The sequence below is a fragment of the Colletotrichum siamense genome (assembly GCF_013390195.1).
Source record: "Colletotrichum siamense strain Cg363 chromosome Unknown KSG_Cg363_contig06, whole genome shotgun sequence".
Classification (NCBI taxonomy): domain Eukaryota; kingdom Fungi; phylum Ascomycota; class Sordariomycetes; order Glomerellales; family Glomerellaceae; genus Colletotrichum; species Colletotrichum siamense.
The window spans coordinates 289,777-315,144 of record NW_023501019.1 but is presented as its reverse complement, the minus strand read 5'-3'; the positions used below and the strand labels follow the sequence as shown (position 1 = coordinate 315,144).

General features: G+C 56.4%; 10 protein-coding genes across 10 annotated transcripts; 7 read left to right on the top strand and 3 right to left on the bottom strand.

Annotated features, from left to right (window-relative positions):
* Positions 1-66: 66 nt before the first annotated feature.
* On the top strand, positions 67-1,756 carry CGCS363_v009105 (putative transporter; the record flags this gene model as incomplete). The annotated part of the gene is made up of 5 exons (XM_036640954.1): positions 67-248; positions 298-989; positions 1,041-1,330; positions 1,387-1,484; positions 1,540-1,756. 5 exons carry the CDS (start codon positions 67-69, stop codon positions 1,754-1,756), a joined length of 1,479 nt encoding a protein of 492 aa, XP_036492634.1.
* Positions 1,757-2,382: 626 nt separating this feature from the next.
* Positions 2,383-3,231, bottom strand: DODA-3 (4,5-DOPA dioxygenase extradiol; the record flags this gene model as incomplete). Its single annotated transcript, XM_036640953.1, has 1 exon — positions 2,383-3,231. One exon carries the CDS (start codon positions 3,229-3,231, stop codon positions 2,383-2,385), a length of 849 nt encoding a protein of 282 aa, XP_036492909.1.
* Positions 3,232-3,721: 490 nt separating this feature from the next.
* Positions 3,722-5,363, top strand: CGCS363_v009103 (uncharacterized protein; the record flags this gene model as incomplete). The annotated part of the gene is made up of 4 exons (XM_036640952.1): positions 3,722-3,819; positions 3,871-4,076; positions 5,032-5,244; positions 5,302-5,363. The coding sequence occupies 4 exons, from the start codon at positions 3,722-3,724 to the stop codon at positions 5,361-5,363; spliced, it is 579 nt and encodes a 192-aa protein (XP_036492633.1).
* An 886-nt stretch (positions 5,364-6,249) lies between these two features.
* Positions 6,250-7,167, top strand: ATR7 (Short-chain dehydrogenase/reductase ATR7; the record flags this gene model as incomplete). Its single annotated transcript, XM_036640951.1, has 2 exons — positions 6,250-6,742; positions 6,800-7,167. 2 exons carry the CDS (start codon positions 6,250-6,252, stop codon positions 7,165-7,167), a joined length of 861 nt encoding a protein of 286 aa, XP_036492632.1.
* A 1,881-nt stretch (positions 7,168-9,048) lies between these two features.
* Positions 9,049-10,701, bottom strand: DHH1 (ATP-dependent RNA helicase DHH1; the record flags this gene model as incomplete). The annotated part of the gene is made up of 3 exons (XM_036640950.1): positions 9,049-10,476; positions 10,532-10,604; positions 10,658-10,701. 3 exons carry the CDS (start codon positions 10,699-10,701, stop codon positions 9,049-9,051), a joined length of 1,545 nt encoding a protein of 514 aa, XP_036493849.1.
* Positions 10,702-12,009: 1,308 nt separating this feature from the next.
* On the top strand, positions 12,010-12,903 carry JID1 (J domain-containing protein 1; the record flags this gene model as incomplete). The annotated part of the gene is made up of 1 exon (XM_036640949.1): positions 12,010-12,903. The coding sequence occupies one exon, from the start codon at positions 12,010-12,012 to the stop codon at positions 12,901-12,903; it is 894 nt and encodes a 297-aa protein (XP_036493848.1).
* A 95-nt stretch (positions 12,904-12,998) lies between these two features.
* On the bottom strand, positions 12,999-14,861 carry CGCS363_v009099 (Glutamyl-tRNA(Gln) amidotransferase subunit B; the record flags this gene model as incomplete). Its single annotated transcript, XM_036640948.1, has 1 exon — positions 12,999-14,861. The coding sequence occupies one exon, from the start codon at positions 14,859-14,861 to the stop codon at positions 12,999-13,001; it is 1,863 nt and encodes a 620-aa protein (XP_036493110.1).
* Positions 14,862-16,401: 1,540 nt separating this feature from the next.
* CGCS363_v009098 (uncharacterized protein) lies at positions 16,402-18,398 on the top strand (the record flags this gene model as incomplete). Its single annotated transcript, XM_036640947.1, has 2 exons — positions 16,402-17,767; positions 17,818-18,398. The coding sequence occupies 2 exons, from the start codon at positions 16,402-16,404 to the stop codon at positions 18,396-18,398; spliced, it is 1,947 nt and encodes a 648-aa protein (XP_036493109.1).
* Positions 18,399-19,534: 1,136 nt separating this feature from the next.
* On the top strand, positions 19,535-19,943 carry CGCS363_v009097 (uncharacterized protein; the record flags this gene model as incomplete). The annotated part of the gene is made up of 2 exons (XM_036640946.1): positions 19,535-19,600; positions 19,671-19,943. 2 exons carry the CDS (start codon positions 19,535-19,537, stop codon positions 19,941-19,943), a joined length of 339 nt encoding a protein of 112 aa, XP_036493071.1.
* Positions 19,944-21,291: 1,348 nt separating this feature from the next.
* On the top strand, positions 21,292-22,474 carry CGCS363_v009096 (uncharacterized protein; the record flags this gene model as incomplete). Its single annotated transcript, XM_036640945.1, has 2 exons — positions 21,292-21,365; positions 21,421-22,474. 2 exons carry the CDS (start codon positions 21,292-21,294, stop codon positions 22,472-22,474), a joined length of 1,128 nt encoding a protein of 375 aa, XP_036493111.1.
* Positions 22,475-25,368: the final 2,894 nt, after the last annotated feature.

Below are 25,368 nucleotides of genomic sequence, written 5' to 3'. Positions count from 1 at the left end.
GGTTATTGCTGGTCTGCAACTAAGAGTCATTCGGCTTTCTCTCACCTCCACGGAAACACCGCCGGCATGGACGCCGCGAAGAAGCACGCCGACGCCGGGCCCGGCGCAAGCTCGCCCGAGATCGACGCCCGGGACCTAGAGCCCGTCGACGACGACCTGGCGTTGCGGGAGAAGGCGCTGGTCAGAAAACTAGACGCGCGCATCATTCCCCTCGTAATGCTCCTCTACCTCTTAAGTTTCCTAGACCGGTGAGTCTGCCATCCCTTGCCCACCTGCACCTCTCTCTAACCCCGCCAGCGTCAACATCGGCAACGCACGCCTCTACAACCTCGAGTCCGACCTCAACCTCCAAGGAAACCAGTTCCAGGTCGCCGTCTCCATCCTGTTCGTGACCTACATCATCTTCGAGGTCCCCTCCAACCTCGTCCTCAAGCTCTTCACCCCCTCCCGCTGGATCGCCTTCATCACCGTCGCATGGGGCATCATCGCCACCCTCACGGGGCTGGTCGACTCCTACGGCGCCCTCATCGCATGCCGCCTGCTCCTCGGCGCCGTCGAGGCCGGCCTCTTCCCCGGGCTGAACGTCTACCTCACCTTCTTCTACAGCAAGCATGAGCTCGCGCTGCGCGTGGGCTACCTCTTCGTCAGCGCGGCCATCGCGGGCGGGCTCGGCGGGCTGCTGGCGTATGGGATCGGGCACATGGAGGGCGTGGCTGGGCTGAGCGGGTGGCGGTGGATTATGATTATCGAGGGCCTGCCGACGGTTGTGCTTGGTGTTGTGACCTTCTTCCTGCTGCCGAATGACGCTGCGAGTGCGAGTTTCCTGAGCGACGAGGAGAAGAGGCTGATGGTGGAGCGGAGGGGGCGGGAGTACGGCAACACGAGCAGCGCGCAGGAGTTCAGCCGCGAGGACATGTGGAAGGCCTTTAAGGACTGGAAGGTCTGGGTGTTTTGCGTGGCGCAGTTTGGCGTGGATACCATGCTCTACGGTGGGTGTGCTGCCGGAAGTCTTGTGTAGCTGGTGGCTGACTGCGGAACAGGCTTTTCTACCTTCCTCCCGACGATCATCAACGGCCTCGGCACCTGGACCGTCGCGCAGGTGCAGCTCCTCACGGTGCCGTGCTACGCCCTCGGCGTGGTGGTGTACATGACCGCGGCCTTCCTGTCGGACCGCAAGCAGCTGCGCGGGCTGTTCTGCGTCGTCTTCGGAAGCGTCAGCGTGATCGGGTACGCGATTCTCATCTCGGACACCTCGTCTGGGGTGCATTACTTTGGGTGCTTTCTGGTGGCGGCCGGGTTGTACGTCGTCGTCGGGCTACCGCTTGCTTGGGTGAGCCTTTCCCTCTTACAGAGTGCGTGTGCTTCTGGGCTAATGGGATGTTGCAGCTGCCGAATAACTCGCCGAGATATGGCAAGAGGACGACTGCGAGCGGGATGCAGCTGACGATTGGAAACTGTTCTGGGGTGATGTCGTCTTTCATCTAGTGAGTACCTCGGCCGTCTAAGTGAGAGGCAAGTAGCAACTGACAGACGGTATAGTCAAGCGATCGATAAGCCTAGGTACATCAGAGGCCACGCGGTGACGTTGAGCATGGTCGGAATGGGAACATGCTTGTACGGCTTCATGTGGTTCTGGTACTGGAGGGCTAACAAGCAGCGGGAGGCCGGTCTTGCGGAGGATAAGTATCGTGATATGTCTGATGACGAGCTTGCGGAGCTTGGGGATGAGAGTCCGCGGTTCAGATACACCATTTGAGACCGAACGACGACGATGCGTACCCGTCTGGTCAAAGCACTGGAGAAGGCATCTAAGATGATGGGCTAGACCTGTCGATGTTGCCAGCGAATAAAAGAGACCCCCCTCCTTCTGGATGAACCTTGAGAAGAAGGCGCATGCTCCATGCATGGTTTGGATTCAGCTTGCGTACCTGTAGTTTTTGAACACTCTTCAAAAAGAAGGCACTCCTCCGGCTTATGCACGAACCAGACTTTGGAAAAAAAAGGAAAAATGAAAGGGACGAGACTCGAACTCGCGCGGGTTGCCCCACCAGGAAACAGATGTTAAGCTGACCTTAACCTGGCGCCATAACCAACTCGGCCACCCTTCCGTGGAAGATTCGAATGATCTGATTGGTTGCAAACATTCGACTTTGCTCACATTATGTCTCTAGCATACAATACGAGTGGACCTAGCACGGAAGACACACACTCGCATGGCTGATGGAACGGCTAACTTCCATTGAGCACACAAAGTCTTCCTGCTGGGCCTAGCTACAGTAAAACTCTCAACGTAATGAGCAGTGATGGCACACCACAACCGCATCGTCCTGAACTCAAACCTGCTCTCCCAGCCAGTTACCGTTGTCCATTTCACACCAATTTTCACCACTGGAAGAAGCTCATGGGCACGCCCTGAGAGAGAAGCTTGAGGATTCGCCGCCCAGCAACGTCTCCACCACTACCGGCAGCAATGAGAAACGGCCAAAAGTGCTCTGCCTCGGCTTGCAGGTGGGAGACATAGCTCGACGGGGTATCCCGCCAGCCCTGAAGGGCCTTCTCACGAGCCTTTGCATCAGGTATTGCTGCCGTTGCATTGAGGTAGTCCTCAAACTCTTCGGCCCCAGAGGGAAGCTCGCCAGAGCCTTTGAACACGGCCATTGTAGTATCAAAGTCGTGATACGACCCGCCGCTCCCCATGATCGCGTACCCATAGTCTCTGAAAAACTCCAAGGCGCGACCCAAGCGCAGGTTCTTGTCTGTGGCCTCCTCCTCGTCCCACCCTGTAAGGACAGACACCTGGACAACCGGTATGTCTGCCTCGGGCCGCATGATTTTGAGCGGGACAAAGACGCCGTGGTCAAGACCACGCTTGTGATTGAGGACCGGCTTGAAGCCGCAGTCCAGAAGGCGGTGATTGATCTCCATGGCCAATGCTGCGTTTCCGAGGACAGGGTAGTTGGTCTCGTAGGCCTCGGGCGGAACGAGATCCTGGGCTCCGGCTACGGTTCCGTAGTCGAAATAGAGCCCAGGGTCCTCAAGGGCAGTGATTTCGGGCTCGTCACTTTCCCAGTGTGCTGAGAGGAGGATGATGCCTTTGACGCCGTCAAGCCTACTTCCCAACTTGGCAACCTGTTGTCGGTAATCTTCCAAGTCCGGGAGAATGAGCGGAAGAGGTCCTGCTCCATGGCTGATGAACAGGGATGGCGCGCGGGTTTTTCCTGGAGTTGCCATTTTGATAATGAGAGGTGGAGTATTTCTTCAGACTTTTGCTGCAATATCGAGAAATTGTCACAATGTTTTTTTGTCTTCCTCAGCAACATTACTGCAAATGAGGACTTCATTGGCCTACTTATAGTTTCTAGGTCTTCAGAAACGTCCATCGGCTTGGATTGCTGGGAAGGGTCTCGGTAACGACTGCCACCCATCTCCAGGACGGTCGAATGGTCTCGGGTTCACTGTTGCAGCCATTCAGAGAAACGCATTGTTGTGATCATAGCACGGGCGCATCACTTGTCCGACACTACCCCGACTGCCGGAACAGTCCCGGCTCCGCCAGAGGCGGGTCGGCGGCGGACTAGCGGCGGACTAGCTCAAAATGCGACCCGGAACAGTGAGTTTGTCAGCAACACAACCATCAACTCCGTGACCCGTCAAGTCCTGCGTGAGATCAGACTCGTTTGAACGAGGTGACTATCATGATTGATCTCAAACTACAAATGACATGTCTACAAGCGCCTTGGCTTCGAATGCCTGCCATTCGTGCTCGGTGAGAAAAAAAGGTTGCGATCGGTCACTGCCGGCTTGCGGCCGATGTGTAGGGTAAGTAGCAAGGTTTAGTCTAACACGCAGATCAGTTCTGATGCCGAAAAGTCGCAACAGCGTGTGTCACTATGGCTCTTCGTCCAAAGCGCAGCAACCTCCGTCAAACGACCTGGACCCCAAGGAACAGCCCTTAGGTCTTGCTTCTTATCTAGGACCAAGTGTCGCGAAACGCCAGGACCCTGACGATTTGCTAACATCCCACCTCTTCGCTACGCTAAAAAAGCTCAACCTTGCAGTAGAGGGTGTCCTTGACGGTTACTTGAGGTCAATACACGAATGGATCCCGATCATTCACCCAGTCAGCCTGAAAGAGCAAGTGGCATCCTTGCAGAGCAGACCATCCGCCGAGCTCGCCTGTCTTCTATTACACATTCTGCTCATCACTCCCTCATTTCCGTCGGCGTCTAGTCAACATCACGAAACGCTCTTGCCGTCGCTGTATGATGACTGCAAGTCATCGTTTTTACTACTGCAGACGTGCTCAAGGCGTCACATAAAGACCGTCCAGTCAGGCTTACTGCTCGCCATATACGAGCAAGGGCGAGGCCTCATGTCTGACGCTTACGCCACATTAGCAATTTGTGCCAGTCTCGGCTACATTACGAATCTCCATCGATCCCAATGCTCCATAACAGCAGCTGACGAAGAGAGAATACGGGTATGGTGGGCTATTTGTTTCCTCGACAGACTGGACTTCTACGCCAATGGGAAGTCTGAACGAGTATTCCTTGTCCACAACTCTAACATCGGCCGATCCCTCCTACGAGAGGACGAGGAATGGAGTAGTCGCCATGATTTCGGGGACATATCTCTGCCAGTTCTGTCGTTCCCAGTGGATGAAGCCCAGAGATACGGACTCTTCGCTAGCGAGATACAAGCCTTGCATGCATTGCAGTGTGTCATGCAGCTTACAAGAAACCCGTCGGTTCAGCTAGAAACACTCTTGGACCACGAGTCTTGGAAGCTCGATCTGCTGGTGCAAAGAAAGATCCGAGAAACACTGACACTATCCTGGAAGAGGCTGGAGCACCAGTACACCGTGGTGACCATATATCTCTTGGAAGTACACGTTTCACACTGCATCCAGACGTGTCAGCTAATCGTTAGACAGGGCGCTCATAGAACTTCACGAAAAAAGACTGACCTGTGCTGGCGGGGAAGAGATCCCTTCCTTCGCTAGAGAATCATCCATAGCAGCTCTGGAATCGGCCATCAACATTGCTCAAGACCTGCTTCGCGTGGAGAAGACTGCCGATATCCTCGAGCTGGACAGGATGCCCCTCCCAGCTGTGGTTCTATACAAGAGGGTTGGATTTACCGCCATCCTTCTGGAAAAACATCATGGTCGAGATACCCAGGATCTATTGCGAGAAGTGGTACAAAGCCTCTCGGACAAGATTGGTAAGCGATGGAATGTTGCCAGTGAGTCGTAATGTTCATTCTTTGGGCAAATGAAGGGCAGCAGACTGACACTTCCAGTTCACATCGCTTCTCAGCTCCGCAAAGCATCTCCTCGGAGTCAAGACACGGGCATAGCTTAGAAGGCTACAGGGTTGTCGACTTCATCTTATTGCAGTGGAAATCAAATCTATGCACTGGGCACATTCGTCAGGATGAAACACTCCGACACTCGTTGAGTTGAGCGTCAGATTTGGTTCGTAATCTGATAATTCTTCAAAATAACTGCTTCTCTAATTGAAAGTTTCAAAGATTGATTGGGTAAAGAGGTTGGGCTCAGGACTCAACGACTTGATCATGAGACTTAATCAAACTACCATGACTATCACACCAAGTAGCACGAGATCATGCGTTGCCCCAAACTAGAAAAGAGTGCTGAAGATGGCGAACAGCCCATGTCGTCTGAATCCTAAGGACGTCGTTGATTCTTGCTTTGATCTTTGAGAATGCCAGCAACTCCAAGCCCGCAGCTGTTCCACATTTCTTAAGCGACGGTACTTTGGTTCAAGTTGCGTCCACAACTCTGCGTTCACACTACTCCACAAGAAGCGCACGAGGCCGATGGGAGTGTCATTGCAGAATGCCACGTCAAGTTGTGGCCCTCGTCCCTTTCTCAAAAACCCCTGATACCGCACTCTGTAGCTCATCCGCTAGGCAAGGGTCGCCACCTCTCCATTGGCTTCCTCGCATCGTGCGAGTGCCGCAATCGCCATGTCCCCGCCAATCCATTGGGTGAACATCCCATGTTCCCACGGAGCGCAAAGTGGACTCTGAGAAAAAGCACACTAGACCCCCGGAGCATTCTGCAATCATTTCTTCAACGGAGGGGGGATTACGTGGCACAAGGCAGATCAACAGCTGCATTCTCGGACATTTTCACCGCAGGAGCTGTTTAAATAAAGAGGACGACATGCTCGCCAAGACCGCCCGCGTTACACACGCCATGCGCCGCATCGCAACCTCGCAACCATGGCCGAATTCCTGATTGCGGATGAAGATCTCGCCGGCGTCAAGGGCAAGGTGGTCATCGTCACCGGCGGCTCGTCAGGCATCGGCCTCGCGACCGTCACGACCCTCCTCGCCCACGGCGCCTCCGTCGTCAACGCCGACATCCAGCCCCCGCCGCAGCAGCCCGAGGCGTCTTACACGTTCGTCAAGACGGACGTGACCCTCTGGGCGGACCAGATCGCGCTGTTTAAGAAGACCAAGGAGGTCTACGGGCGCGTGGACCATGTCTTCGCCAACGCCGGCATGGGGCCCAATGCTAATTACCTCTCCACCGAGGTCGACGAGAACGGCGATCTGAAGGAGCCGTCGCATGCGCTGTTGGATGTTAGCTTGAAGGGCGTGATGCACACTGCCACGATCGCTATCTTCCACATGCGGCAGCAGGCCGAGGGCGGGAGCATCGTCATCAACGGCTCCACGACGGGTTTGCAACGACTCCGCGCCGTGGACTACTGTATGCCCCTCCCCTCCCTACAACTCCTACAACTCCCAGACTAACCATCTCACGAAGCCACCGCCAAACACGCCGTGTTGGGCTTCGGGCGCGGCCTCTTCTCCCTGCTCGGCGCCGCCAGCCTGCCCGTCAGAGTCAACACGCTGGCGCCCACGTGGACGGACAGCAGCGTGCTCCCTGACCTGAAGGGGCTGATGAAGAAGATCGGCGTCGAGCTGCAGCCCGCGGAGGCCGTTGCGCGCGGTGCGGCCCTCCTGATGGCGGACGCGTCCCGCAACGGGCAGGTCATCCACGTCCAGCTGGGCAAGTACAAGGAGATTGACGAGAGCGTGTTGCTGCCTGCGTTTGAGTCGATCAAGGGCCCGGATTATCCCGGAGAGGACGAGGTCTTCCGGCGGTTGCAGGAGGTGTTGTTTGCGGGGTGAAGTCTAAGGGCGATGTAGTAATTTGTGGAAGCATGAGATGAGAATGATAATATGGCTTTGACCAGTATCATGTGGCACCTTTCCAAGTCTTCCATCCGCGGCGCGGTCGTTCACCCATTAATGTTCAAGAGTGAGAGTATGTGTCTAAACCCAAGAAGTCAGAGGCTCAACGAAAGACGAGAAGAATTCGAAACAGCGTCATGCAAACTACGCTTAAATGGCACAGGTTTGTTCAATCTCTGGCTACTGCTTGTAATCGAGCCGTGACGTTAGCATCAAGGCGGCCAGTCATTCAGAAGAGGGCATATTTCATGTGCCGAACCTCGCTTCAGCAAGCACAAGCCCAACTGTCTGCTTCAGTGCCAGACATGATATCATACCACACGAGGATGTTAAGGCACCTTGCAACGCCTTCGACTCACCCGGACTTTCAAAGTGTAGACCGTAACCGACAAATCCAACACAATTATCTGCGTCACCAGCTTCAGTGACATAGATTAGCGCAAGTAGTATCATGACTACCACCTATCGGTAGCCTGGGACAACATTTCACGAATCGAGTCAGGGCAGTAATGTGTATGAGAGAGAATAATGACGTTGCCATTCCGAATGCTCAGACAACTATCTAGCCCACCAGTCCCAGCATGAAGCTGAACCAGTCCAAAAGCCTTCCAGTCCGTCCAGCGATTCTCTCCCAACCTTTTTTTCCGATATTTTCTTGTCGTTGTGAGCACCAAAATATGTTCTCTCCTCCAAAAACCTTGGCAATACCAGCTATTCGTCCCAAGATCTACCTTTGCAGGCGTCTCCGAGACTTCAGTGGGTCGCCGGATCGAAGGAGCCAAACATCATAATGATACTCGGGTATTTCTGCGGTCGTGCGTCGAGCCCGCTCTCGCGAAAGAAGCAGGGTATAGGCGTAGAATACGTAACGGATGGCAACCGCCACCGCTACCAAGAAAGACATCTTGGTTGTCGACCAACGACAACGACGCTCCTCCTATCCCGGACGAGGTGTCTTCCAGCCAAAGTCTCCCCCTGCCAAAGAAAATGCATGGATGAGATGGGGAACCATGCCCCGACAGACGCCGTTTGGATGCCAAGTCACCCCGACCGCCCTCCGTTTCGTATCCCAACATTCAAGTCGTCTCCGCGATTGATTGATTAATACTCAAAACACACCGCGGCGCTCAAACCAGTCGATGAGCTACCGGACCGCCCCGTCTTCCCGCCCTCGTGCCACGAGGACCAACTCCACTTTTTTCCCCAGCAAAATCAAATATGGCCGTCTTCCATGCGAACGCCATCCCGGGGCTGATGCCGTTCAGCCGCTTGTTGACCCCCAAAACGCCGTCGTTAAAAGAAGAACCAACATGACATGAAAAGATGGGATCGGAATGTTCCACACCATCAAAGAGCCTCGTTCAGGACCAGACGCCACGCCCTGCGGTAGTTGTTGTTTTTCGTCCCATGTGTTACCCGTCGTCTCGTTCTGTTGTCTCCAGACACCACGCAATTCCAGCTCATGTTGAAAATGCTGCCGTCAGAAGGCCAAAGGAAAGGAAAAAGAAGTCAAACAAAAGACCAGTAAGATCCGAGGGGTATGGTACAGGCCAAAGTTTGCGAATATGTAACGAAGCTTTTGCTGCTTGGCGACGAGTGGCGGGGGTTGATTGGTGTTTTCGTTTTCGTGATCGTTGAGTTGTGTGAGAGAATGTGGAAGCTCGTGTGTGAGACGCCCGACCCAGTCTAGTCGTGCCTTGCCGCCTTCAAAACCAGGGAAAAGAAAATATGTACAATCCAACAGTAGACGCCGTCGCGTGTTCCGTGCGACGTATACTCCATAACGCCTTTCTATAATGGAGAAGATAGCACGCCTGCCTAGGACGCCTGTCCTTGGGGCTGCTGGGCGTGGTGGCCGCCTCCACGTCCCCGACCACCGTAGCCGCCGCGGCCCTGGCCACGGTAACCGCCACGACCGCGTCCGCGGCCTCTGCCGCCGCCCTGGTAGCCGTTCTGTTGTTGGGGGTTCTGGGTCTGCCAGTTGCCAGGGGCGGGCTGCTGACCCTGAAGGAGCTGTTGAGGAGCCGGAAGCTGGCCCTGGGGACCGGGCTGGCCGGCCTTGAAGTTGGAGATGGGTCTGGGAATGGACTCGGGGTTCTCGTAGACGTAGAGAGACTTGTCGATGCTAGCGGGAATGGGCTGGATCTCAGTGCCGAGATCCTTCTCAATGTTATAGAGGTTGAACCTGTCATCCCAGTTGATCAGGTTGATGGCCAGACCCAAGTGGCCATAGCGACCGGAGCGACCGATGCGGTGAAGGTAGGTCTCGGCGTTCTTGGGGAAGTCGAAGTTGATGACAACGTTGACGGCCTGAATATCGATACCACGAGTGAGGAGATCGGAGCAGACAAGGTTTCGGCAAACGCCATTGCGGAAGTCGTGGAAGACACGATTTCTCGCTTGCTGGGCCATCTTGGCGTGACTGTAGAAGCACGAGTAGCCCAGCTCGGTAATCTTCTTGGCGAGCAGCTCGACCCGGTTGGTCGAGTTGCAGAAGATGATGGATTGGTTGATTTGCAGCTTGGAGAAGAGGGTGTTGAGGCAGTGCACCTTCTGCTTCTCTTCGACGAAGGCGTAGTATTGGGTGATACCGCGGAGGGTGAGTTCGTCCATCAGGTTGATTTCGTAGGGGCTGACCATGTTCTTGTCAGAGAAGTCCTTGACGGACAGAGGGAATGTAGCGGAGAAGAGCATAACCTGGCGATCCTTGGGGTGGAACTGGAGAAGCTGTTCGATGACGGGGGTGAATTCGATGGAAAGAAGCTTGTCGGCTTCGTCCATGATGAACATGGGGCATTCGCTGAGGTCGGCAACGTTCTTGCCGGCGAGATCGAGGATTCTTCCAGGAGTACCGACCACAATATGGACTGGATCCTGGAGACGGATGATATCGTCGCGGAGGCCAGTGCCTCCAGTGGTGACCATGACGTTGATTCCGAGGTGCTTGCCGAGGGTTTTGCAGACTTGTGATGTTTGCATGGCGAGTTCACGAGTGGGGACGAGGATGAGGGCTTGGATCTTGGAGACCTTGGGGTTGATCTTTTCGAGGGCGGGGATGACGAAAGCTGCAGTCTTGCCGGTACCGTTCTTTGCACGAGCGAGGATGTCGCGGCCGGTGAGGGCAACGGGGATGGCCTCTTCTTGGATGGGGGACGGCTTCTCGAAACCAGCCTCGAAGATGCCCATCAACAGATCTCTCTTCAATTGGAAGTTCTCAAACTCCAGGCCCTTCGTGTTCGTGACATCCTGGATTTTGATGTGAATACCTGGCAGCAAACACGACAGCGCAGCGGATACATACCTCGGTTTGATGTCTGCTGTCCTTGGCGGGGAGCTTCAGGTTCTTCTTCCAGTCTTCAGGTGCGGCACCATCGCTAGGCTAGTCAGTCCATGTACTCTTTACAGATGGTGGGAGAGGTTTACGAACCCCAAGGACGTCGCCTTAAGCTTGTCTGCGAGTGCTTCCGCCATTTGAAAGTGTGAATATGGGATATGTGCCTAATGGCGAAGAGGGGAGGATCGCGAGGGAGATGGCAGTCGTGGAGGGGAGTTGCGCAAAAGGGCTTTTGCTTTCCCCACTTTGCGGTGAATCGAGGGGCGAGTCGGACTCGACGAGTATCAGGTCAGGGTGGGATTATTCGGCGACAAAGAAATGTGTCGCTCGAAAATAGGATGTTCGGATGAAGGTCTCGAGAAAGCGAACAGCAGTCGCGTGGTTGATCGTCTGGATTCCGTGTCCGGAGGTTGAGGTGGTGGTGGTGGATTTCGGCCGGACTCTAGGAGTTGGGAGGTGCACGGATTGCAGGATTGAGAGAGGGGTGGTGAGGTGGTTGAGTGCGCGATTTCGATTGTTCTTGTGATTGTCGTTTGTTGACTCGGGATACTGAAACAGCAAAAATGTGTTTCGTCCACGAGAAGAGCGCGAGAGTGGTTGTTTGGTGGTGGATTGCGTGGAGATGTGTGGTTATGTGGGAGGAGAGGGAAGAAGCAAGTTTGTGGTGACTAGACCGAAGCCGTGGGCCGTGGGCGTGGGCGTGGGACTCAGCGCCAGGTCACTCACTACCTTACTCACTGTGCGTCGTGTGGTGCGGTGCGGTGCGGTGCGCCTCACCTTGCCTTCTGGGGCAGGACCCCTTGCCTATGCGAGGTAGCGGGAAGGTGGGTCCACGTGACCTGCTTGACGTCGGGTGAATTGATACTCAAGTGATGCTGGTCAAGGGGCTTGCCTGGAAATTGGATAACGAATGTCAATATCAAGGTATGAGATGTAACGGGGGATGGTGTTTGGATCTCAGAAGGACTGATTCGTGTTTGTGATTCGTGCTGCTCTGTTCTGCTCCTGCCTCCAGTGGCCTCTCTACGTCAAGGTCAGCAAGAGGGGCATTGGCTTCTACCTTCACCGGGAGCTCCTGCCCTCTGCCATTGGTTCCACACCGAGCTCACCCTGGGCCATGTCCCTCAGCCGATTGGCTGCCCCTTCCCCGCCCGATCGCTCCTGCAGCGGAGCTATCGGATCGATAGCAGGAGCACTGGTCACTGAAGAGCAGGTGCGCGCCATTGCTACTTACTGCCGCACTGAGCACTAAGCATGAATGCGCCCGATACATGGAGAGAGTCGAACCACTCAAGTCCCCGAAGTCGTCCTTTGTACCTATCCTTCTCACAAACAATCGCCGAGCAACCTCTACAAAGCTCCGAGGTCCGCTCAAACAATGACATCCCAAGATCCTCCGCAACCTCCCTGAATACCACTTATTTGCACCACAGATCCTAACCAGCATGAAGACGTCCGCCTTTGCAATCTGCTCCTCCTCCAACGCCTTGAACCTCTTCGCCGTCCCCGCATCGTCAATAACGTCACCACCCCGACGCCCGAACCGCGAACAACAAGCAGCCCCTCGTCCACGACAAAGGCCGTCTTCACGATGCTACGCAACAGCAACCACCAATCCCTCTAGCGACGGCAGTAAAAGCTGCCCCGCCTGGCCAAAAACACCTAATCCAACCCCCTACGATATCTTCGCAATCCATAAATCGGCACCTTACACCAAGTCCCGTTTTGCCCAGCTCGTCAAGCAGTACCACCCCGACAAGCATGCCTCAAACCCTCTCGACACCTTGCCCGCTGCCACTCGTCTAGAACGCTACCGCCTCGTCGTCCTCGCAAATGACATCCTCTCTAGTCCAGACAAACGCCGCGCATATGACTCGTGGGGCGCGGGCTGGCATCTACCCGGCACCGGCGCGGACGACACCCGCGATATTCACGAGATGTACCGTGAAGCCGACCGCAGATGGCGCCACAGCCCGAACAACCCGGGCATGAATGCCACCTGGGAAGACTGGGAGAAATGGCACGACCGGAATGAGGGCAAGGAGAAGCAGCAGCCCCTGTACATGTCCAATGCAAGTTTCGCAGCCCTGGTGCTGGCAGCGCTGGCGGTCGGGACGGTAGCGCAGACGACTCGCATGGATAACCACTCTGCGGTCTTTCTCGAAAAGAGGGCGCTCCACGAGGCGAACATTAGCGAGGGACTGAGGAGGCAGAACGCCGCAGTGGCGGGCAAGGGGCGGGAGGAGAGAATCGAGAGGTTCTTGCGGGAGAGGGAGAATATTAATTACGGATTCGCACCGGAGACGATTGGCGGGAGGCCCAGCCCTGATACGAAGTAGCTCTCGTATTATCGAGATGATGTCATGATGTATTGTACACTATCAGCGTTCTGAGACGCATTTACGTGAGTTTATACAGCGAATCTATCGGAATTTTAGTTCTGGGATGAGGTGTGCTCGGAGATGACCTCCCGCATGATCTTCTCGGCGTTGGCAGGATCGATGCGCTCCGGCTGTCCCTGCTGCATCATCTTGCCGACGAGGTACATGAGCTTGCCCTGAGGATACGCCTTCTTGGTCACAAACTCCATGAGAACCTTGTCTTCGCCTTCGATAGCCGTCTCAGCCAGTTGGCGGTACTCGGACTCCGAAAGCTCGCGGAACCAGAGATCCAAACCCTCGATGGCCTCGGTGACGGTCTCGAACTGCTCCAGGTTGTTGAGGTAGAGCGCAATAAGCAGCTCCTTGGCCACCTTGCCTGTGATGCGCTTGTTCCTGAGGTGGAGGAGAATCTCCGAAAGAGCCGTGACGGGGACAGCAGCACACTGTCCGTCAGGTCTAATCTCCAGCGTGCGCTCGCTGGCCTCCGGGTCTTTGTCGACGGTCAGCCGGCCCAGCTCATGAAGCACCCAGTTCCCGACGAGCGGCGCGTACGACTGCAGCTCCGGCTTGTTGCCAGCCTCAGCGAGCCTTGCTCCAAGGTCGTCTACGATTTGGTAAAAGTACTCCAGCCTGCCGCCGTCGTCAAGCGACATCAACGACACCGCATCCTTCGCCGTGAGCCCGTAATCATGAATAAGCTCATCCAGCTCCGCGTCCGGCAACTCCGTCACAGACTCCTTCAAAGCGCTCACGAGGTCCTCCCCGATAACCAACGGCCCGAGATCCGGGTCCGGCATGTACCGGTAATCCACCTCGCCCTCCTTCCCGCGCAGCCTCCTCGTGTGCTTAGACCCGAGCGTCCACCCCCTCGTCTCGCTCTTGATCTCCTCGCCCTGCTCCAGCGCCGCAATCTGCCGGTCCCGCTCCGCGATAATCGCGTCCTCGACCGCCTTGATCGTGCTCAGATTCTTGATCTCCGTCCGCGTGCCCAGCGGGATACCCGCGTCGCCCGTCCGCCGCACGGAAACATTCACATCCGCACGCAGCCCGCCCGCCTCCATACCACTCACGCACGCGTCCACGGCGCCCAGCAGCGTCTGCACCTTCCTCACGAACACCGCCGCCGTGCGCGGGTGGTGCAGCTCCGGCCGCGTGATGATCTCGATCAACGGCACGCCCACGCGGTTGAAATCAAGCCACGAAACGTCGTTCGGCTGCGCGAGTGTCTTGGCCGTGTCTTGCTCCATCTGCACCTGCTGTATCCCAATCCGCACGCTCTCCCCGTCCTCAGCGGCGATGCCATCCCGCGCGGTGAGGACGACGTGCCCGTCGCGCGCGAAGGGGTGATAGTACTGCGTGATCTGGTACCCCGCGGGCTGGTCCCACCAGAAGTAGTGCTTGCGGTCGAAGCGGCTGACGGGCTGGACGGCGCAGTTGAGGGCGAGGGCGGCGCGGAGGGCGGGGATGAGGGTCTCCTTCTGGAAGGCGGGCTGGCTGCCGGGGATGGCGAGGTCGAAGAGGGCGGCGTGGGTGTTTGGCGCGGAGGTGTGGGGGGACGGGGTGGCGGCCGGGGAGAAGAGCTTGCGGGCGGTGTTGAGCTGGGCGTGGATCTCGATGCCGACGGTGAGCTCCCAGCCTGGGACGGTCTGGTTTGAGCCCTTGGGTTTCTTGCCTTTGGATTCCTTCTTTAGGAGCTTCTTTTCTTCTTTGAGTTTCTTACGGAGGGGTGTCGGCGGCGGGGGTGCTTCGGTGGTGGGCGTTGGTTGGGATTGGGTGGTTGTGTACGGCGCTCTTTGGGAGGACCAGGCCGGCGCGACACGGGCCGGGAGGCGGCGGGCGGTGGACAGGCAGCCGTTGCGGGAGAGCTGGCCGTTGAAGAGGTACCGCGCCAGTTCGCGGGTTGGTATGCGCCGCATGGTGGTGGTGATGCCGCGGGTGATTTGTCTTGGGTAGTGGGTGGATGATGTGCACCAAAGGGTTTCGCAGACTGTAGTGTGGCGTGGACGAATCGCGGCTGAGAAGATATTGTAGCTGTTTTAGCCGTATGTTGTACACCCTTTACATAGTATGGCTTTCGTGTTCATCAGCGAGTGGCCGCGGGGATTCGATTATGCGTGATTGGAGGGGTCGGCTCGTTGATAGGTGGAGGGGTAACGGTTTTTCAGCCATTGCAGGACGACAATTGGGCCGTGGTCGGAGGGCTGGCCTGTTGAGCTCGTCGTCGATATTTCGAGTCAATGGCACTGGTCGGTGTCGCTGAAGCTGTAGCTGGGGATAGCCTCGAAGCTCAACGGTGGTGAAGATTGGACCGGCCGGTGACGGGACGGCAGCTTAGCTTTTCGGGCCGCTCAAGGTTCCGGGCTGCATTCCGCCCTCGTGGGCGTCGGCGGGATGCTTATGTAAGACATCAGGGGATGATCCCGTTTGCTCATGCTCAGCGAGCTGGGGTTTGCGAATAGCGCACCCATGCTGGTCACTCAGTGGAGCGCTGCGCAGTCCAGGGAGCGGAATGCCGCTAGAGGAAACTGCCGGGAACGTGGAATCGTCCCGCTAGACTGGGTTCACCTGGCTGCCATTTCGTCACTCTACATTCTCCATTTGCTCTTATCTTCTGATACCGGTTGGTTGTTGGTTTAAACAAAAAGCAGCCCAACCTCAGAGGAGTCGACACATATGTTCGCAACACATCACAACTCACCTCAGAAGCAGCTCCCCGCCCACACCACCATCAGCTCCAAGGAATCATCGCACCGCACCCAACACCTCAGCTCGCCCGTCACACCTTGACAAGACAGCCCCTCCCCCCATCCCATCCGTTGGTCCAGTCTTCCTGGTCATCTGAAACAAATCCGTCGACGGCTGACACACTCCTCTCCCGATCATATGGCGCCCTCCCTTCCGCTGCCATCTGTCTTTCTTTTTTCCTCCCTGTTTTTAGACTCAGCCATCCTGTCTCCCCGAATAGACTCCTATCCCACCCTCCCTAATGTACCAGTCAGGCAATTATCGATTACATGCCCCTCGCCGCCGCTCTCTCGCCAACATACTTTGGGACGCCCTCGCCGTGATGCCACCCGCCTGAACGCCGCCTTCCAGGACTCTGATCTCCCCGGGAAGCCCCCAGCCTGATCCCGCCCCTCCACAGCTGTTGGGCATCGTCCGGACCATTAAACTCCCTTGCCCTTGCCTCCTGTACACTACCTCATCTGCTCTCTTACTGTCCTGACCGTTCTCTAATGTGTACTATCGCCCGACTACCTCTTCAGCTCTTGTACCACCCGCAGTAGCAAGGCCCTACAGCTAATCCGAGACAACGTCGTACACCCACCCTCGTCCTTGGACACGAGGTTCACCCGACCTCAGACGGCGATCCGTCTCCCCCAAGCGCAAGCCAGCCGTCTCCCGTAGGAAGAACTAATCGCGCTCTAATAATCCCACGCCAAATCCACGACCGCCATGTCATCCGACTACCGCCCTCCCACAGTCTCCGACGACCTCCCCGGCAGCCCAGCGCCAGCTCAAGCGTGGCTGGCTCCGGACCCGAACGACGGACTCGCGCATAGCACCAGCGCCGCCCATGCGCCGTTTCCCTCGGCCGCTTTCGCGACAGATAACAGACATCACATGCCACTAGCCGACGACAACTCACCACCCGCCCGCTCGCGTCCTCGCAGCGCAACCGTCCGGCGCACTCCCTCCCTCCCCGTCTCGCCAGCGCAAACAAAACCGGACGAGGTCGCAATGAGCCCAGAAGACCAACAGCAGCAGCCCGATCCCGAACCCGTTGCCGACCCAGAGTCCTCGTCCGATGAGACTGTCGTCCAGGAGCCGTACGACGATGAAGACGCAAACCTACCTCACTACCCGTTATCGCCAACCCTGACCAACTTCACAGCACTCACAGGACGAACACACCACTCAAGCAACTCCAGCGGCTCCGGCTCGACGATAACCCAAGCATCCTGGCCGCGGCGCAGAGGCAGCGAAAAGTCGCGACAGCACGACAAGTCCCAGCTCAAACGCCGTCGCAGTCGCTCACCCCGCCAGCAGCAGCAGCAGCAGCAGCACGCCGCCCTCAGCTACCTCGACGCAGACTCTCCGCACGTCACCCCCGAGGCCATCCAGCGCTCCGTCGAGCAGTCGTACTGGAGGATGCCGCCGGACGGGAGCTACCAGTCCCCTTCCACCCGGAGCACGGCCTCCACGGCCTCCACGGCCTCCAGCAGCTTCCAGAGCGACGTCTTCTCCGAGCTCGACCATGAGACCGACCGCAGCAGCTCCCCAGATCACAGTGCCTATGGCGATCCTGCCTCCCCAGGCTCCATTCCGGGCAAGTTTGACGCGCACCTCGCGGCGGCCGCGCAGCAGAGGCAGCAGCGTGGGTACCGCAACTACGGCACGCCGGAGATGCCACGGGGGAACGCTAACCTGCCGCACCTCCCGCCGAACGCTCTGCAGCCGCGGCTGCCCGGCATGCACCAGGGCCACCCGAAGCACCTCCCTCGGGCGGAGAAGCTGCCGCTCTCGGGGTACGAGGTGATTGCCTCGAAGCTGTGCGCCGGGGACGCGGACAGGTCGAGCATCAAGCCCATCTACCGCCGCTTCGAGGCTCTGAATCATAGGTTGCTCCTGCATCTGCAGGATGAGCTTGCGGAGCTGGAGGAGCAGCTCCACCGGCTGGATACGGCGGACACGCAGACGCGGCGCATGCAGAACTGTATCCTTCCCGCCTCGCGACGTCAGGAGGCCCTCACCGCGGGCGAGCTGCAATGGCATAAGACGGATGTGTTGGGCAAGATCGGGTACAAGCTCGGGCAGTACAGTGCGTTTCTCACCGCCCCTTGGGCGTTTATCAAGACTAACACCCGCCAGACCACGTCCTCTCATCGTTCAAAGACACCCAGAACCTCCCCAGCCCCGACCCGCGGGACGTAGACTACTACCGCGCCTACCTCGCAAACCATAACCCCATCGTCGAGATCGAAACGCGCTTCCTCGACCCGGCTGACGACCTCGTCTCACTCGCGCGCCCCTCCCCCTCGACCTCGGAGTTTTCCTCCTCGTTCTCAGACGACCTGCGCACCCCGATGCCGCCGCGCAAATCCAGCACCACAGCCCCCCCGACGCCGGGTTTCCTCTTCTTCCAAGGCGCAAAGTCGGAGAAGCTGCGCCAGGTCGAGGTGTTCCTGCGCAACAGCTACCCGCTCGCCGTGGCGGTGTCGTTCGCGGCGGCGTTCCTGCTGCCGATACTTACGTTTGCGGTGATACCTGCGTTCGCGGGGCGGATGGCCGTGGTGGCGATCGTGGCTGTCGGCGTGGGCCTGGCGGTCGTGCAGGCGGGGATATTCGGGGCGGGCAAGGAGAGAGGAGGTGCGCAGGCGGCGGCGGAGGGGGCGCTTGTGTCGGGGGTGTATGTTGGGGTTATGGCTGTTGTTGCTGGGATATTTGGGTGAATGGGAACAGTATGAGGGATGGAGATGATTGGACGAAGCGTGCTTTTTGGTTTGTGATGATACCCTTAGAGAGGATGTTAAATGAAGTGCGAGGCTGAAGTATGATGTCTATGCTGCTTTTGGTAAGTAGTGATGAATTCAGTGATATGAGCCTAACTGCCTGAGGATCAATGGAAGGTGCGAGTGTCCTACATAGGGGTGAGTTCTGCGTCGAGTTGTCGGGGGGAGACGTCCCCCTACAGAGACTGGCAATGAGTCACATTGGTCAGGTGGTCCAGACTGGACGTTGATGTAGGTAAAAACCGTCGGTTTTTCGTAGGGTTGGGTTTCGAATCAAGTAGGTTCGCAACGCAATCTGAGCTTTTTTGCCCTTTTTCTCTTTCATCGGCACTGCTTTGATTCCCCTTTCCTGTCTTCCTTCTACTTCTTTTCTCTCCCCGCTTCTCGTTCTCTGCTCTAATATCTATGTTGAAAACGAAAGCTGATTAACGGATGGATAATACTGCCTGCAGTTTCCAGCTTTGCCGTACGTAAATGTCTGACTTAGATGGCAGCCCCCTAGGCTTAGTATTAATGTAACTGGTATTTATGTAAATTGGCGGAGGGGAGTGATAGTCCTATTTTACCCGCCTGGCAAGAGGGTAGGTAGATAACAGCCGAATAAGTACAATAGACGTCACTATCCAACGTTTCTAGGAACCACAATCGCCTTCTATTTCACCAGCGCCAAGAAAAATGAGACCGCAGGTTCCTCGCATGGCTTTGGAGAGACTCTCCATCACTCGATAGCAATTGAACGTTGAAGGGGGTTTTCTTTCCGCTTTGCCAGAATGCGTCCCAAAGGTGTTGAGTGGCCCACCAATGTGATTAACCTATACGCAGCTCAAAGTTGATATCACAGATGAGGTGAGGTTGAAGCTATCGGTCGGTTCATCTGAAGTCCGGTCAAGGGTTCCCACTCTGGACGGAGTCGCAGATGCGGGCGGCAATTGGCTGTACCCCGCACTCGGCGCAGATGACAGTGGCGACGGATGGGCCGCTTTGAAGTCGTCGACTCCGCCTCTGGTTGAAGACCTCAATTTCACGAGGAAACAAGAACTTTCGACCGCCTTACAGAATAAATTCAATCATTAAATATGACCATCATTCACGTTGTACAGTTTCAGTTCAAGGAACTTGTCCCGCAGGAGGAAGTCAAGGCGGTACACCCCCCCCCCCCCCCCTTCAAATCCTTACCTATCTACCTTGAAAGACACGACTGACATGGGCCAGATATGCGATTCGATGTTGGCGCTCAAGGACAACTGTATCCACCCAACGTCTAGCAAGCCATACATCAAGTCAGCCGTCGGCGGGGTGGACAATAGCCCCGAGGGCATGTCGGACGGCATCACGCACGTGTTCGTGGTGGAGTTTGAGAGCGCGGAGGACAGGGACTACTACGTCCACAAGGACCCGGCGCACCAGGCTTTCATCGCGGAGGTGGGCAAGGTGATTTTGAAGGCGCGGGTGGTGGACTTTACGCCGGGTGTGTTTGGAGGGTGAGGTGCTGGTTTGGTTGGGTGGGATTTGTGTAATGGTAATGAGATTGCCGTGTGATGACATTTGGCTGTTTGGTTAGCCTTTTCAGCTATGATCAGTCAGATTGCTTGATCGCTTTTTTCTTATGCCTCGCTGTATGTCCAACATTGGCCATGTGTCAGTATGCAATTTGTATTGTGCCTTCATTCAATCAAGGAATTCAGCTGTGGGACATCGATAACTGAAAGACAAAGTGCGTCTTCAAAATAAGCGAGGCCAAGGAAACGAGGCCTCTGAGTGAAACAGTCGGTTCCCGGGGATATGGGCTAGGGAATCTCATCCCAGGAGGAATGCGCAATGGCATCATTGTGCGGCCTTGACGGGAAGAGCGAATAGTCATCGGGGGGGACCGAGTGATGCGTGTCGAGATTGGCATTTGGTGACCCCTAATTGCAGGTTCCAAGCAGCGGACAGTGGCACAATGCAGGGACAGAGGGGACCGTCAAGCACCAGCATTCAGGGTCCAGGGCCCAATGGCGGACCTGAGCCTGGGGTCTGGCTCGCTGCCTGAGGGTCCAGACGCTGGAACCCAATCACGATCGATGACTTTCGGCCAATCACACACCGCAAAAGGAACACAGGCGGGGCGTGCAGGGTACCGGGGGGCTACGTCATAGGACCAAGCCGCGCCTTACCTGCACCGGCCGCTGCGGTTGGTTGGTGAAGCGCAGCGCAGGGGACCTCACTGTCATCATTGGGGCCAGGGCAGCCCAGCCCAGCCCATTCCCATTCCCATTGCGCGGGCTGCCTGTCGGGCCAGACCACAGTGGGCAGGTCCCGTCCATAGGTCGACCGTCACAGCGGACACCACAGGAGACTCCAGAGTCCCGTCTGCCCGCTTCCCCTCCCCCACCAACACTACCTTACCTTACCTGCCTTTACCTTCAGCTGCACGCCTGCGTCCGTCCTTCATCAACCACGGCATCCCACCCTCGTCGACCTGTCCATTGTCCTCATCGTCGTCGCCGTTGTTATACTCGTCGACATCCTCCTCTTCCTTCTCTTGCTCCCCCACGCCGCTCCCTCATACCACGCCGCATTCCCAGACCTAGCTTCTGGTTCAGTCATCTGCAAGGGGAGGTCCCGCCGTCGCACGCTTCACTTTCATGGATCAGGGGACTACCGTGACATCTCGCCGAACTTGATCCTCCCGTCACCTTACCTTACTTTACCATACTTACGACCTCCACCTCTTCCTTCTCGCTGCCGCAACATCCCTTTCTCCATCACCTAACCGTCGTCGTCCTTCACGCGAACGAATTGCGACAACTTCCCTCCCGACTCTGCCACCGCCGCGCCCATCTCAGCAACCATGGCGGCATCGCATCCCACCCTCATCAACCTCCCTCCCCCCACCTCCAATCCAGACACCCCGTCTGAGATGCCGTGCGCCTCCCTCTCCTCTCTGTTGTCCAGGCAATAGCTAACCTCTATCTTCCAGTGGCACCCCCACGAGCACGACAACCTCCCTGTCCGCCCTCTCTACCACCGCTATTAAAGATGGTCACCGAGGTCACCTCCCTCAGGGTCCCACCGGCCGTGGCCATGCCCACCACCCCTCCACCACGAGCCTCGAAGCCGAGCGCGCCGACCGCATCTCCCGTCTCGCCGGCCTCGAGCGAGTTTCCACCCTCCGCGCACCGCCCCAGAATCAGAACAACGCCGCCTCCTCCCTCTCTCCCCAGACGACCCCCACGTCGACAGCCGGCTTTCCTCCCAACTACCCGCCCGCTACACACCTCACCCCGGCGTACTTTGACGCTCACGGTCAGCCAACCGCCCACACTAAGATGAGCACCGTCGGCACCGCCAGCGCCACCGAGAGCTACGTCGGCGACGACAACGAGACCCGCACCGCCCCCGGCGAGCAGGACGAGGACATGCTCAGCATGGACACCAACTACCGCGAGGCCGACTCCGTTACCAGCATGGGCGCCGAGCCTGAGCAGATGGACGAGGACATGACCAACCGCTCCACCGGCGGATACGATGACCGCATGAGCGACGATGGCTCCGCCAGTCTCGTCGGATTCGGCGAGGGTGCCAACAGCACGGTATCCGGCCCCATCTACCAGCGCCGCCCCCTTCCCGGAGTCCAATGGGGTCTCGAGAGGAGCGCGTCCGGCCTCAGCGACGGCATCCCCACGCAGCGAGCAAGAGACGTGACCATGGGCGGCGACACCCCAGTAAGCGCCGCCGCCATGCAGGAGCGACGGGAGGCGAGGATGATGGACGGCATGACCAATGACGGCGCCGGCGTTCCCGATGAAGAAATGTTTGTCGACACCACCAATAAGCCCCCCGTCTCCGTCTCACACCTCCCAGGTCAAACACCGCGCGCAAATCCTAGCACGACACCGACGGCCCGAGACACAGCAGAGCGCGTCATTCGAGAACGGCTTGACGGGGGCGAGGGCAGGGTCGGCAACGTCGCGATGGGGAGCCCGCAGGGCGGAGAGAAGCTAGGCAAGTTTTACTTTGAGGAGAGGAAATGAGGAAATGGATGAATGGGTATATCTGGGCTGTGACGAAAGGAAAACCGCGGGCGAGAGAGCGTGTGCTTTGTATACTTGGACGGTTCAATTGCTTGGGATGGGAATACGGGTTGGCTGGATTGTCCGTAACAACATGGACTCCTTAGGTATGGCTACTGGAATGCGAGTTATTGATTATTTCTGCCACGTTGTGTGTGAAGGATACGCGTCAGATGAGAAGGATAACATCCTGCCTACTTTTTACAAGACCCATGAGGGTGTTCTATACCGGCCAGGATGATGACTTGACTGACAATTTTCAGATTACAACCTTCGTACGATTGGGTCTTCAGTAACGGCCGTCTAAGACTTGTGTCTAACACATTGACGAAAGTATGTAAAGTTGATACTTCACGGTGAATGAGAATACAAGAGGGGATCCGCGGTGACTTGCTAAGCCACAGTGACACCGGTACTGCGCCGGCACAAGCTGATGACCAAAGGAGACTACGCCCCAAGCTCCCCAAACAGATCTGAAAATGTGTGGTGGTTCAGAATCCACCCGTTGCCTTCGCAGGTTCCAACTGCTTCAAGAACCCTCAAAGCTCCGAGGATGTGACAACGTCCATATGTTTCAAGCCCTGTGGCTGCAAAGGCCCTGCTGGTTCTTACAGTTACAGGAAAAGGCGCCGAAGCCATCTAGATCACCAGGGGTTAGAATCCTGTTCGCGTGAGAAGCTCAGTAGGGGATCGGTGTGGCGTACTGCAGCTGTGGTATTTCATTAGCCAAGACTTCAGGAACAAGAGGGGAGTAGGACTCTTGCTTGAGCTTACTTGAAGAGACAGATCGCGTGCTCGAGTCCGGCTGAGCAAGACGTCTGGCAGATCGATGTCCACTTGTGGCAGCATTGCGTGCTGCACTTCTTTCTGGGGAGAGAGATTTTGCGGGTTCAGCAAGGCGTAGAGGGCGGTCGTGAAGAGCACAATGGTGGTTAACAGCGAGGTATCCATACTTGCTGTACGTCGGATTGAAGCAGTCGAGAGTGTTTGGGTTGAGGCGGGGTTATCAGCGTGAAGGAATACAGAGTAAAGGTTACTGCCTCTTGAAACCCCATCATAGGCACGCATTGAGGAAGAGCCCGCTATTTTTGCCGCGACCGTCTATTTGTCTTGTGACTATACTCTAATCGCTTTACTATCGTCGTCGTTGTTGTCGTTGTTGTTGTCGTTGTTGTTGTCGTCGTTGTTACTTGTACAATTATCGTTGCTATTGTTATAGTCGTCCTCGTCCTCGTCCTCGTCCTCATCGTCGCCATCGCTACTATCGCTCTTAATAGAAGTAACCAAGTGCACAGGAAATATAGACGCGCAGACACAGGAAACTTAGCCGGTCTCTTTTTACCAGTGAATGACATGAGAATATAGGGCATAGCAAAGCGTTGTCGGCAATTGTGAATTGTGGCATAGAGAACCCCATCCATTATTCTTCGATCTTTGTATACACCTCCACTTATAAAATAGGTACAACCTGCCCCCACAGGCTTGACTTGGGTATCTCGGTACTATCTACCGCTGTTCGGAAAAGAAGAACAACAAGAAGATAACGATAAATAATCACATCGTCGAGTTCTCTTCCTTCGTCGTCCAGCTTGTGTATACTGTGACGATCCCACAATGGCCAGTTGTCTTCTTTTTCTGAGTGATATATCACAATTTCACCAAGCCTATCTAAAGCCTGATGAGTGTTGGAATACTTTTCTGGCTTGTTGTATCCTGGACCTAACAGGGCTTCGTACTGGCTGTGAAGGCCCACAAGATAGTCGTCGAATTCCTGTCTTGTCATATTGTCTGCTGGGTCTTTCATTAAGGCAGGATAGTGATCCGCCTCTTGTCGAAACCACCGGAGCAAATCCTCGTGTTCCACAGACTGTCGTAGGCTAGAATGTGACCCCTCCAAGTCGAAATGTGCCTTATTGTAGCTGAATTGGTCTAGAAGTTGGCGAATGGACAAAAGAGTATCGCCGTAAGATTCCAGAGTGTTGATTGTTGATCTTTGTTTCGACCCAGTTTCCGCGGCATTCCCAAAAGTTGTTTGTTTGGAATGTGACGATAGGTCGGGGTCTCTCGCTTTCGCTGGGTTCTGAAAGATCCCATTGCGTGTAGCTTCCACAGCTCCCAAGAGCAACATTGTTGTCGTGCAAATACGACTGGCGTGGGCATTGACGATCTCATAGCCCTGGCGGTTCTTGTACACTCCGTTGCGTTGACAGCGTCCGCCCCCCCTTTTTGCCGAAATTACGCACGCATAATCCCTGTATATACATGAAAATTTGCCCAACGCCACGTAGATATTCGTAGTACGGCAATTGACCTATTCTGATGGCTTCAATTGATCTATTTCTATTGAATCTCATTATCTGAGGGCATCGTGATGCCTCCTAAACGCCGCCGCGCGGCTCGGCAGGCGGATGATGACCCTTCTGGGCATCGTCCGTCACCCATCGCCAACGGTACGCGGAAACAACGACGTATACAACAACTGGCACAGGACGCCGCCAGAGATCCTCCTCAACGCTCTGCCTCGCCGTCGATCAGGATCGTTACGCCCGCCGAGAGGGCTCGCCGGGCTGCCGCCGCCGAAGAGGCCGCCGAGGAGGCCGCCGAGGAGGTTATCGTCGCCGAGGCTGGACCCGAGACTAATGATTTGGTGGCGGCTGAGTCTACATCGCGAAGAAAGCGTGTACTTATAGCCCCTCCGTCATCACGAAGAGCTCCAAAAGCGTCCTCTCGCCAAAAAGCAACGACAACGCAGAGGAAGCGAAAGAAGGATCCGCCGCATACGATCCGGCTCCGAAGTACTCTGCCTTCGTCGATGCCACCGTTTCGACCAGACTCGACCCCAGTTAACCCAACCC